Source organism: Phocoena sinus, chromosome 14, assembly GCF_008692025.1.
Source record: "Phocoena sinus isolate mPhoSin1 chromosome 14, mPhoSin1.pri, whole genome shotgun sequence".
Classification (NCBI taxonomy): Eukaryota; Metazoa; Chordata; class Mammalia; order Artiodactyla; family Phocoenidae; genus Phocoena; species Phocoena sinus.
In genome coordinates, this window is record NC_045776.1 from 54,664,020 (window position 1) to 54,677,856 (window position 13,837).

The 13,837-nt window shown below is 43.8% G+C and overlaps 1 protein-coding gene across 2 annotated transcripts in view; it reads right to left on the reverse strand.

Moving 5' to 3' along the window:
* Positions 1–217: 217 nt before the first annotated feature.
* MYOM1 (myomesin 1) overlaps positions 218–13,837 on the reverse strand; it is a 164,415-nt gene continuing 150,795 nt past the window's right edge. For both annotated transcript variants that reach the window (XM_032654458.1, XM_032654459.1), the window contains 8 exons: positions 12,895–12,982; positions 11,871–11,909; positions 11,684–11,789; positions 8,364–8,527; positions 6,165–6,201; positions 5,915–5,937; positions 3,849–3,904; positions 218–1,038 (listed from right to left, as the gene is read on the reverse strand). In XM_032654458.1, the coding sequence (XP_032510349.1) occupies positions 745–1,038; positions 3,849–3,904; positions 5,915–5,937; positions 6,165–6,201; positions 8,364–8,527; positions 11,684–11,789; positions 11,871–11,909; positions 12,895–12,982 (807 nt within the window). In that variant the 3' untranslated portion in view covers positions 218–744. The remainder of the gene's footprint in view (positions 1,039–3,848; positions 3,905–5,914; positions 5,938–6,164; positions 6,202–8,363; positions 8,528–11,683; positions 11,790–11,870; positions 11,910–12,894; positions 12,983–13,837) is intronic.

The following is a 13,837-nucleotide window of genomic DNA, read 5'->3' on the forward strand; positions in this document are numbered from 1 at the left end:
TTTGATCTGGTGAGCTACCAGATGCACAGTGACGAGCAAGTTCACACCTCTGAACTTCAACCGACCTGGGATGCCTTATGTGATTGTGTTGTGAAGGCACTGCTTCAACCAAAAGGAATTTAAAATTCAGAAGACGTGTTACAAGAAGAGGCCAGAAAGGTCACCCAGCGGAGGCCACCCAGCTGGGCAGCTAAACCAGTAAGAAGGAGAGAAGCACTGACGGGGGAGCAGAGGGGTGTGAACTGTTTATTAGGACCGAGAGCTTCCAAATCACCAGGCAGCCCACAGAACGCACACGGCTCTTGTTACAACACATGACACAGGCTGGCTGACTTAATAGCTTGTCTCGTCTGACTGGATGCTGCCGCCTCACTGCGAACCAGGAGAACTGACTGCTGAGAGGCTGGCGGGTCCAGACGGCTCCACAGCACGTGTCTCCTGCCCCCGTTCAACGGCCCTCTGACTTTACCCTGCTCTTTGCCTTAAAACTGTTTCCTAATATTTGCGCTACCAATGTTATTTTCTTAACACAATTTGTAGGTAAAGAAAAATGATTAAAATGTCGTTAGTTGGTGCTTTCTTATATGAATAAAGATTTGACAATCCCCCCGACCCCCAAAGCCAGCACAAAAATAGGGAGTAGGAAGCACAGAGACTTCCTCGCGCTCAGCTCGAACCCTTCGCACACACGTAGCCCGAGGCAGTGCGGGGTGGCTCGTCCCCCTCGGCCCACTTGCCCTCCGGTCACTTGGCCTTCTTGTTGCCCTTCGGGCGCTCCTCAGAGACCTTCCTCGCCTCCTCCTCCGGGATGAACACGCTGACGGTGAAGTCGCTGGTCTCCGAGCCGTACTTGTTCTTCACGACCAGCCCATACTTGCCCGAGTCGGACGTTCTGACCCCGCTGATGGTGAAGTAGGCGGTCTTGCCGGCCTCGAACCTGAGGTTGCAGTGCTCGTCCGAGGCCATGAGCTTCTCGTTCTTCAGCCAGGAGACCTCCGGAGTCGGGTCTCCCCACACTATGCAGGTGAGGTTAAGCGCCTGGAAAACAGGTTTCATGAGAGGGGAGGAGATGTATCAGATTAACGATCCAACTTGAAGCGTCCTTCTGGGGGTCGGCCTGACCGGATGGAGGATAAACCTAAACCTCCCGGGCCGGGCTGTGTGTACCTGTGTGAGTTACAGTTTGAAATCACACCTGAGTAGGTTTCTTTGGGGCCTTGGCTTTCTGGCTTTGGGAACATTTATCATCAAAGCCCCACAAAGGCATTTGCTTCCAGTTCCCATAAACACACAGATGCCTTTTTGCTCTAATGTGGCGTTCTGGACTCTGTCTCAGTAGAGAAATCTCCTCGTTGCCATGATCTCCACCTGCTTGCTTCTGCATTTCGTTTGTGTCACTGGGCCCAGCAGCAGAATCCTAACAGCTGCTTCAGGTAATGTGACTCATTTTCATGTCCCATCTTCCTCATTTTATTTCTCCCCACAAACCCACTCGAGCTGTTGCAGTTGCAGAGGTGCCCTGCCAGAATGTATTCGTAGTTCCTAATATTTTATTATATTACCAACTGTGCTGAAACCTTCTTATTTTAAAAGATCAATGTTTAGGCCTATAATTTTACTTTATATTTTTGTTGAAATATTTTTTAGATAATCATAGATTCATATACAGTATAAGAAATAATAGATTTTGTATATTCTTTACCCAGTTTCCCCCAATAGTAACAGTTTACAAAACTACAGTATAATATCACAACTAGTACACTGACATTGATATAACAGATTTCCCCAGATTTTCTTGTATTTGTGTGTGTTTAGTTCTGTTCAATTCTATCACCTGTCTAGGTTCACGTATCCACAACCTCAGTCAAGATACAGAACCTTTCCATCCCCACAAGGATCCCTCCTGCTGTCCCTTTATAACCACGCCCACTTCTCCCTCCCAAGCTGTTCCTAACTCCTGGCAACCACTAATCTGTTTTCCATTTCTAAAACTTTATGATTTCCAAAGCATTATATAAATAGCATCATACAGTAATGTAACGTTTTGAGAGTGCCTTTTACACTGAGCATAATTCCTTGCAGATTCATCCAAGTTATTGCAGGTATCAATAGTTTGTCCCTTTCTATTGCTGAGAAGTGTGCCATGGTATGTATATACCTGTAAGGGTTATCTGGGCTGTTTCCAGTGTGGGGCTATCATGAATAAAGCTGCTATGAACATTTGTGTACAGATTTTTATGTGAACATAAGTTTTAATTTCTCTGAGATAAATGCCCAGGAGTACAATTGCTGGGTCATATGGTAAATGTATATTTCATTTGTTTAAGAGATTGCCAAACTGTTTTCCCAAGTAGCTGTATAATTTTGGTCTACATTTCCACCAGCAATGCAGGACTGATGCAGTCTCTCTGCATCTTCACCAGCATTTGTTGTTGTCACTGTCTTTTTATTTTAGCAATTCTGATAGGTGTGTCATGATATTTCATTGTGGTTTTAATTTGCATTTTCCTGATGACCAAAGATGTTAAATTTACTTCACATTTTAAATTCCATTCCTGCATTTTTCTTCTTACCAAAGTCCAGAAATTATAAGGAAGAGAGCTAGGGCCCACCATATACAGGGAAAAGGACAGCCTTCTATCTAGAAGGACCTTATATGATCACTTGTTACCTCTTCTGTAAGAGTATCATTTAGAATTGGGTAGATATTAAGAAATTTGTTTTCTTCCCATGATTAATTAGCACTTCTGACTGAATTATTCTGCAAACACATTTCAGCAAGAAGAATATGAGTTAAACTATCGACATTGAATTTATCCAAGCAGACCACGTGTATGTTCCGGGAAACTGTGATTTCGTGCATATTAAAACTTTTATCAAAACTAAACAAAACTCCCATGCACCTTAGGTGTCCAGGAAAACTCTTACCTGTACTATATATTTGTGTTATAGGTCACGGGATGCTTTCACATACATTCTCTCTCTTAATTCTCACTACCACCCAGTGAGTTGAATATTTTGAACCTCATTAGGTGAAGAAAATGGAAAATAGAGTTTCAAAACAAAAGCAACCCTGCAGCAGTTGAGCTTAAAGTCAACTGTGGTCCTATTTTCCAGGCATGAAGAAACACAGCTGGATGAACTGACCTCTCATTAAAGCCTTAGATGTGCCCTGTTCATCATCATAGTCCCAGTCACCCATCATACGTCTCCATTGCCCTTTGGAGGTGGGAAAAGATGTTGTTCCACTACAAACACCCCTCCTCCTGTGATTGGCATATTAAATTTGTTTTAATGAAACACAGGGATGAAGAAAGTGAATCCAGGTTAGAAATTACATTCACTGCTCTTCAGAGAGATTCTTATGGATCCAAGAAATACCAGTTTAAAACCAAATGGAAATAAATCAGTTCTCAGCTGAGAAGGGACCTGTAGAAATTCACAGAGCAGCACGTTTCCCTCCAAAGGTGAGGAATCTCATAGGTCAGCCCATTTTCTACTAGTGTGAGAGGTTGCTTCTTCAATTATGTTCATCACATAGTTATGACTGAACATTTTCTGCTTCTCCTGATGTTAAAGGGAGATCACTTCTGGAAAGAGACTAAGAGGTCTACATATACCCACATCAGACAAACGTGCATCCTGATGCTTGACCTACAAAACATTAAGCTGAGTGGAAAACTGACTGCATTTTGAACCTTGTATGTGGCTATTCTGAAGTCAGGTGTAAGCAGCCGTGGCATATGATGGAGATGGTAGGATGCATCTTCAAAGAAGGAACAAAGTCTGGGGCACTGGAACCCCTTCCTAGCGTGGAAGAATTGGGGACAGGAGTGCTCCATGCTTACCTTGCCCTCCTGGATAGTGACCACATCGGGGAGACCTCCCACTACCCGGGCGCGATCTGCAAGCACAGGCATTTCTGGTTAATCACTGAAACGATGAGTGCCAGCACTCACACGCACAAAGCCTCCCAGCGGAACTCATTTTCCCGTTTAGTTTCCCTCTCCTTGCAGTTATTTTATGCCTGCTTTCAATATGCAAAATAAGAAAGTGATCCAGTAATTCTGAATGTTCTTCTTCTTCACACACAGGTGTCTCTATCTGTACCTGAAATATCAACTTGAGGTCACTTTGTATCGAGATCTGCTCTGTAACTTTCCCGGCTATTCTCAGCCCTGGCTCTCCTGGAGGCAGAGCAGATCTTGGCCTCTTTCATGGGCTTCTCTCTGATTCGAAAAGGTTGCGTAACCGGAGGCTGTGTGCCAGGGAGATCTGGAGGCTGGAGAAGATGTGGGCTTTCCTTGGGGCCTTCCCTAGAGAGTTCCCCTTCCTCATCTCCCGGGAGTTCTTGAGATGCTCTGCAGAGCTCCTGTCTATGGCTGAGGGGACAGGGGGTGGGAAGGGTGCTGAAATCCAGGGCTGACACCCCCCCTCCCCCGCAAGCCTTGTGCTGTGGGTGTGACTGCCTCGGCCTGAGGCAAGGACACCTTTCTGTCATTCAGTCAACACTAACGCAGTAGCCACCACCCTCTCATTTTTAGCCTACTTCGATGAATGTGTGACTCTACATCCTTATTTCTATCAATACAATCCCTTCTCCAGTAAGTCAGGCCGATCTTTGAATGAGTCTTAACTGCCTTCTCCTGCTGATTCCGTTGCCCTTACACCACTTGTGGGCCTAGCCCATCACCTGGCCCCCTGCACCACCTGCCGTGTGGTATTAGGTGAGTCACGTCGCTGTGTGGACCTCAGTGTCCTCATCGGTGGGGCGGGGGGCTTGCGTTAAACCCATGGACATGAAGCTTCTAAACTCTGCTCCGTGGCATCGCTGGGATTCATCCTGACTCCACCAAAGATAATTCAGCTCTTACCTATTTTATATATTGGGAAGATTTTGTTTCAACTAAGTGTTCTATGAAAATGTTTAAGAACATGGAGCTAGAAGGGCTCTCAGGTCTCTTCCGGCTCGGAGCTGCTGTGGTCCAGAGACCTCTAGAAGGAGCATATGAAGCAGAGGGAGGGTCAGGCTCCTTGTCCACAAGAGAGTTCAAGAACGGGCGAGGCCTGGGTCTGGCTCTGACACTCTCCCGTTGTGCCTGGTGCTGGCCTCGGCCTCACAAGCCCCGGGCAGGAGCGGGAGGGAGGAAGGAGGGGGATGGAGGGAGGAAGGCCTTGCAGGTCAAAGGTAAAAAGTTCCCTTCTGAGTGACCAGGAGCCACTGACAGGTGGACAACTCCACTTCTCACTCTTCCTCCTGGTTCCCTTCCACCCAGCTCAGGGCCAACCCTACAACTTTAACCCTCAACGGTTTTCAGGTTCTGCTCCCACACTGAGAAAGAACCTGAGTTATCACGATGATTCGTCTGTGACTCCTGGGATCCTGTAGACTGAGTTCTAGAAATTTCTGTGTGAAGCACGGTTGAGAGAGGTCAGGAGTCAGCACAGTTTTAGAGACACAGGCTTGACTGCTGGGTCAGGGTCACTCAGCCTTATTTGGCCCCTCAGGAAAATGGGACTACTTGCTGGGGGACCAGCTATAGCGATTCACCTGATACCAAACCTACAAAGTTTCCTATTTTTTCTTCTCTTTAACATATATACATTTTTCTGACACATGGCGGCTGCTGCAAGCGATTAAAATCCTACTGTGTGATTTGCAGCCTAGAGGCGTTTCAAGTCAAGGCTGGGTGCCATTCTCACAGTGTAACCTGAGACCTTCTTTTCACAGACATTCTTACTGAAGAGACTAAATGAAAACACATACAGAACACCTAAGATTTAAAATATAGAGAGAGAAATGAAAGAAAAGGAAAAAAAATGCTTCCACTCTCCTACATCTGCAGTCATAACAGAAGAACAAAAGTTGTATTTTGAAACCACAGCAGGAATAAACACGAAGGGGTTTACTTACTTTTCTCCACGATGGCAGCTTGTCTGTGGTTGAGAGAAACAAACAAACAAACACACAAACAAAGAAGGATTTTGTTTTAGTGTTACTTCAAAGTAGCCAACCTCGACTGCATTTCATGTTTTTGTTGCTCAACAAAGCGGCAGGAAATGCCGCTCAGACTGCGCTTGCCCGAATGAAAGACCCTCTGACAGCCAATGGGGAGCAGCGCGCATCAGAGACAAGAGTGCCACGCTGGGAAAGAGGGACTTACTTTAATCTCTGGAATTCATCAAAGGCTTCGTCGTACGCTTGAAGAGACAAAAGAGAGAAGTTAGAATTTTCTCTCCCAGAACTGGCCACACACAGGGGTCTATTAACGCTCACAACCTTTAATAGACCAGTGTAGGGCAGTGTAAGCGGTCCAGACAAAATTCAGCTGGCTTTGAATGAGGCTGCGCCCGAGCGGTCCCTCTACAACTTGGTGGGCTTAACAAGAGAAGCAAACACTTTCTAGGCAGAAAGCACGAAATAGTGGATTTTAGAAGCTCTCAATTCAGTGAGAAGCCTTCAACCCTCCAAATAGGGAAAGATTTGCTCTGCCGAAGATGAAATGGAAAGAAAGGTCTGTTTCAAAAAATGATTGGCTGTCTCTTAAGCGTCCTGAGCATCAGAAAAGCTTTTCTCTCATTAAATCATCCCGCACGTCACAGCCTCCTAGCTGGACAGTTCTGTGGTCCTGCCCGTGCGTTTGCGGTAAAGGGCACGAGGAATTACTATGATCACAGTGCGGGCCAGTGCGGGCCTGAAGCGATGCTTGTACACTGCAGGAGACAAAAAATAAGACAGGGAGACAAGGAAGTGAGAGCTATGGAACGCTAAGATAATTATTTTTTTCCCGAGCCTGCGAGTAAGGCACTTGGAAGACTTCAGGCCATAAAGCTTCACTTTTAAATTTCTCTCATCTGGTCTTTAAGCTCCTCTGCGGTCTGGGAATCACAACATTTTATGTCTAGAAAATATGTCCATAATACTAGTTTGCTCTCTTCTTTACAGAAGGGAAAAATAAGCGTAAAGCCAGGCTTAAAGCCTCTAGACCAGCTGGGCTAAGGCAGGCTAGTTAGGGCTGCTTTTCCTGCTCATGCCACACTAGAAGGAGATGGGCACGGCTGAGCCAGTGTGTTTGGTGCCAGTGGCAATGCTGGTCAGACAATCCGGGGCCTTTTGCTGAAGGGGGATTTGAGAGCGGGGTAGTTAAATGAGCTTCGGTGAGCAGAGAGTAAAAGCAAATTTTAAATGAGTTTTGAATGTATCTGCCCACTTCTTGTCTCCCTTTTCTATTGTGTCTCCAAGTGTCAGATGGATCGCAGAAGCAATTCCCCACCACAATCTCTGCAGGCTGTGACTTGGGCACAGTGTGGCCGGGGGACCAAGTCCCTGGGGAGCTGCTCATCCCCACAGAGATCCTTCAGGGAGCCTTTCCAGTCATAAAGGGTGGGTGGGGGTGAGGGGAGGGGTACTCAGCCCAAAACAACCCGGGGCAGGGTTGAAAGGCTGCTCTCTAAGTTGTGAATCTACTCTGAGGATGAAAACATGAAGAGTCATTGCATTTTAATATACGAAGCCGTAGAGGAAAAGTCAGCCCACAGTCTCCTTTGGTAACTTCATACAAACTCCTTCTCTCTTTAGGAAAGAGTAAGATGAGCAAAGTACCAGAAGAGGGAGAAATGGCACGGGGTTTTTAACTTTTTATTTGTGATTGTACATTTTTTAACTTTTAAAATTCTAATTAATAGCTGCATATCACCTTTCCTGTCTGTTCTTAGATGGAAAACTGCCTTCTGCATCTCATTACTTTCTTTTCCATGTCCCTATTCTTTCCAGAGCCCCTCATTCTCCCAAAAGGCTGAGAAATCTGAGGCCACTTTTCTAACTTCCCTCTGTTCCCCTCAATATTTATCTTTGCTTATTCACATTTACTCCTTTCTGGTTTCTGAAGAAAAGGTATCCCTGCTCCTTCCCAAAGCCATTGCGTTCACCTCTGCCCCGCAACTCCAAGCTTCTGTTCTTCAGAACCCTGAGACATCAATTATTCCCCATCATTCACATCTCCTATCCTTCCAAATCAACTGATTTCTTGGACTCTATGAACATGCTCACTTTTCAGTCACCATAAAATGATCCTTTTTCAGTGTTTGTTCTTGCTCAATTGATTGTAAATCAACCTGCCCTTCTCTGTAAGCATCTTGGAAGAGCAGCGCTTTCTCTCCACATTCACTGTCTCCACTTTACTTTTTACTGATTCTCCACTCATTGGATTTTTGCTTCTACCACCGTGGCTGAATTTAAACTGCTTTTTAAAATCTCCCATCATCTTCCAATAGTCAAGCGTAATGCCCTCTTATCACACTTCATTCTTTTTAAAATGCCCTCATCTCCACAGTAGGTTCCAACCTGCAGATGATCCGTTTACCTTGTCCAGAAAGATCCACTGTCTTCTGGTGTCCAGTTTTGCCATCAAAGAGCTCCATCACGTATTTCCCTTTGTCATTCGGAGTGGGCTCGTTGATCTGCAGCCAGATCTGCTCCCCGGTGACCCCACTCTTAACTCTGTCTGTGTACTTAATAGCAGTCCCGCTGTTTTTATCAAAAGAAAACATCGTAATCATTGGCTTTCATCCAGAGCTTATCTTTACTTTGTCTCTTCTTACTGAAGGTCTTACCATAAAGTTGTACAGACTTTGAAATAACATGGGATCGGCATATGTTCTTCTGCTTCAGAGAAATTATGGGCCCTGAATCACAGAGCGTGGATTCCAAGGCCTGGGGTGGGGGTCTGGCAGTCTGCATATTTCACTCCCAACAGCAGTCTGGGGCCCAGATTGTAGCACCAATTCTTCTCAGGGGTATTAATTATCTTTGTTTCCACTCAGGTTTATTTATAGGACTAAGGGGATCTTTAAAGTGAGAAGGCCAAGGTCCATATTATATTACTGCATATTTCATGCAGATGGTCCGTGGCTATAAATGGGATTTTACAGGCTAGTTAAAAACAGACCTAAAGAGGTTCATCTGTGGCTGACATCTATTGACACACATGGTTACAAAGCTATTTAAAACAAACGTAAATGTGCACTCAGTAGTACAGCCAAGAATAAATGAAAAGCAGAGTTGCTGTCAGAATGAATGAGGCACTTTCTCTGACCCTGGATGTGAGTTTCCCCATATTCTATAGTAGGTCACGAGCATACCCATGCATTGTATTCTTTACAAGAGAATAAAAGCAAATAGAACCCTTTCATCTGACAGTCTAGAAATGCTACTGTTACAGATGAAGTAAGAGGAAGGCAGAGGTAGTGTACTCTCAATGATGTTAAAATAAACTCTATGAAGAGTTTGTCAACGTGAGGAAGTAAGAAAAAAGAAGCAGTATACAAAACTACTTTATTATGGTAACAATTATGCATAGAGAAAAGACCGGAAGGAACTATCCCAAAATGTTCATACTATGGCTAGGAAAACCATGGATGATACCATAGTATAAACTCTTTCTAATTTGTAATATGATATTAAATATATTTTCTAAAACATGTATTATGTTTGTGGTTGTAATAAACAAAATGAACTTAAAAAAATAAAAACCAAAAAATCTCCACCAAAAAAATTTCAGACTTCAAATAAATATTCAGCATTTTTCTTATATACTACATTCTTTAAAAGATATTAAAATTAAAATGCCATAAAATGTAGGGTAAAGGAACCCATCTGTACACATAGACGTTAGCCTGAGCTATATAGTATATGTCTTAGAGAGTTAGAAAGACAGATAGTTCTCAGCTTTGCTAACGGTAAGTCTGTCTGAGTTCTTTAATCTCTAGCTAATATGCATAATAGTACCTTAATAGGTGCTAGGTTTGTAAAGCACTTCATGGTTCACAAAATGCCATTCATTCCCTCATTGGGTCCATCAGTGTTATGAGGTAGAACAGGTATTATTGCTCCTATTTTATATGAGAGAAACCTGGGATTCAGAAAATTAGATGACTTGTCTAAGATCCAAGGGAAGACAGGAGCCAAGTGAAGATCCAAACCTGTTTCAAGGTTTTTTTCCTCATCACACCACATACTTACATAAAGACAGGGAAGACAACCAGTCCTTGGTTCCTGAACCTTTAACAGGCACACATGTGTGCGCACACAAAACACGCATTTAGCTGACTAGGCCAAACAAAGTTTACGTCTTGCGACTCTGGGAGCAGTTTCCTCAAAACACAATGTTCTAATTTTTTGAACATGTATTCTTTTAGAGATGATGTAAAGCCTTTAGATTGATGATTCAATTAATTTATCGTCTCATTCTTCAGAGGGATATATTAGAATGTCCTAGATGTCACGGAGGAATTTCCTAGAATTTGATCTATTTTAACTTATAATTACTTTCCTAAAATGTATTCTGAAAGAAATAGAACAAAGGAATGAAACTCCAAGCATTCAAAGTGGAATTTCACTTGTTCTCATTTTTTTTTTAAAGGACTCAGGGAATTATTAGTAATGATAATAAGCGTAATAAAATACTATTCTAAAACAGTGAAGTCATTTTAGAGAAAACACAAATGACTGTTTTGTGGGACCCAGCTCTGCTTAAATGTTCAGTCTAGACTTCTAATGCAACTTGAACCTGGGGTACTGCCATGATGGGGCGGGGGCTCTGGAGCCAGGCCGCCTGGGCTCAGCCCTCCACCTGTCACATAGCTGTGTGACCTCAGGCAAGTCACCTCCCTGAGTCTGAGCTTCCTAGTCGCTAAAGTGAGAAGAACCTACTTCGTAGAGTTTGAATAGTAAATGAATTCACACATCTAAAGGGCTTGGAGCAGTGCCCAGCGTATTGTAAATGTCCACTGAAGGGAAGATCTAAATAAACATTGTTGTCCGTGTCCTCCCAGGGATGCCACGGCGACCTTCTCCTCCGTGAGGCTCATAAGGACTTCGGGAATTGGCATCTGCTGCATCCCAAGAGTGGACTAAAGGTACACGTTTCTTTGGCAGACTGCTGTCCTCTTTCAGCTCAGGAAATTTCAAGGAAGCACAGAGATCAAGGACCCTGGTGATGGTATAAGTGGGAGACCTGGTTTGACTAAGAAACCTATTTTAGCTCTTGGAATCCCCAAGGAAAACTTGAGTGAAATCCCTCTATAACTGCGCGAAGGAAGCCTGGGATTAGAATAGATCTTCAGGCTCAATCCAGTTCAAATACACATTCCCAAAGTCATCCTGAGATCTCCAAAACCTTCCAAGGAAACATGCTAATACCCACTCTGCCAACTGCTATGAACAACAACGATGATAAACTCGGGCACTGCTCTAGATCAGGCTTATTGGGTCATCGGCCATTAATTCATACAACAGGAAATCTGGTGCAATGCTGCCTCAGTTTTGTTCCAGAGCACAGCGTGGCTTAGGAGTGTGTAGAAAGATGGAATAAGAATCTGGCAAAGCATGACTGTACGGAGGCAGAGGTCACGTTACTGAGGCGTCTACAAGTTATGATACGTCCCAGGTCACAAAGACAGAGACTTTAAGCCATCGCTGGCCTCACCATGTACGTGCTGAGGGAGAGTGCTAACCTCACACTAAAGGGATGGGCTGGTGCTTCTGTCCTACACTCATCAACATCAGACCCGAGAAGTAAGAAGACGCCTTACCTGAGAGGAACAGAGGGTTGTTGTTTTTCCCAGTCCTTCCCCTGAGTGGAGAAAGAATTTCCACACAGCATTTACGTTGTTATTTACTTACTTGTGGGACCAGTTAACTTTCAGATCATCCACGTAGTAAGTAACAAAAGAGTACAGCCGGATGCCCTCAACTGTGCTCTGGATCTTCAGGTCTGTTGCAGACAAAGCTGCAAGGAGAAAACACATTATTTCAAACACCCGTAAGCCCATCCTGGAGAGGAAAGAGGCATTGCCCTGTGAGAACTTACCTATTGTTTTACATACTTCAGCCATCAGTTCTTTAAAGGCTGTGGATAGAGATTCACAAACAAAGTTTTAAGCATAAAAATTCTCAATGTCAAGTCAAATCTCAAACTGTTAGTCACACTTGCTCTCAAAAACATCCAGTCACAAGGTGAATTTATTGACCAGTTGGTAACAAAGAACTTAATTTTTATCAAGTTTCAAAAGATTCCTGCTCTTATTTTGATATTTTTGCTCCCTTGAATTCTTTGTAACTGTCACCATGTTTACATTCTAGAGAAAGAGCCACAATGAGATTTCCAGGAAGCTTCTTGGTTTTAGGATTCTCATCTTCCTAAGTCCCAGGAAGGCTTCATTTACATTAGAGGAAGTGTTCTTATCTGTGTCATCAATTCATGATGAATAACCATCTAGGTCCCCTGGTATTTCTCAGCCAATAAACACATTTGGTCCTGCCTCCACAAGGAGTAGGAAGGGAAATCAAAGGCATACTTCTGCTGTTCGTTAGCAACGTTGTTAAAGATCTTGTTCAGGAACAAAACTGGAAATGTGGGCATCCCACGTAGGTTTTCGTTATCATGATATAATTGTCCTCAGTAGTCTCTGGAAAATGGAAGTTGCTTTCTTGCTCCGCTATTAACTGAGAGGCTTCGAGTTTCATATATAATCTTTCTTGCCACCTTTTAGAGAGTGGACTCTTTTGAGACATGCTTTCATGGTAGTTTTTGATCCTGGAACATTTTTCATAGGGTTGAAATAAAAATGATGATTTATATTGAAAACAGACCTCTCGTGGATTGTGGACTATAAATTGTCTGAGGATCAAAACTATACTTCTGATTTCAAGGAAGACTAAAAGTGAAGTATTTTTTAATAAAAAAGTAGTTTGCTCAGCTGGAAGGGCAATTAAAACAAAATCTGTGGGCAAAAGATCAACATGACTTCCATCATTCAGCTCAGCCTCACTCAGAATTCTGGTCACCTGTATACAGAACACACAGAATGGACCCCAGCAGTGGGTGGACTGACCTTCATCCACAAGCTTCAATCTGCTCTTATCTTTTCCTCTGTCGTCTTTCAGGATAACTTCATAAATCCCAGCATCTTTCTTTGAAAACTAAGGGGGGAATAGATATACCACATTACAACTTATTGTAGCCTCAGAATATGGTGTTTGCATCTTTCAGGCCCTGAGATTTATAGAACTGCCATCAAAACACACTGAACAAGCATCTAGCCATGAGAGCAATGAACAGTTCACACGTGAACCATCCATCATAACCTGACCAGCCAGCAGTCCTGAGTTTTCACCCTCTAAGGCTACAATTGATTTGAGGCTTAAAGTCCTTATCTTTTACTCTGCCTTCATATTAAAAACTAATGAGGGGCTTCCCTGGTGGCGCAGTGGTTGAGAGTCCGCCTGCCGATGCAGGGGACGCGGGTTCGTGCCCCGGACTGGGGGGATCCCACATGCCGCGGAGCGGCTGGGCCCGTGAGCCATGGCCGCTGGGCCTGCGCGTCCGGAGCCTGTGCTCCGCAGCGGGAGAGGCCACAGCAGTGAGGGGCCCGCATACCGCAAAAAAAAAAAAAAAAAAAAAAAAAAAACTAATGAGCACATGTATTTGAAAGGCATGCTCTTTTAGACAAAAAGTAGATAAAAATCTATACTTAAGTGAATACTATGATCGTCTCTGTACCTTTAGGGAACAAGTTATCATGAGGCTTAAGAGCAAACAAAGAAGGATCCACTTAACTGTCCTGCCACTCACCCATCTATGAAAAAAACTAGCTCAGAGAGGCAAGAATTGTGGTGTCCAGCCAACATTGTTTGGATATCTGACAAATCCTTGCATATCACAAGGTGAGAGAAGCCTTTGTATCCTTACAGCTTGCTTTTGGGGTGACATCAGGGCAGGGATCTTTGCCCGGGGCTAAGGAACACATAATCTAGTCTCTGTATTTTAGAAGAATG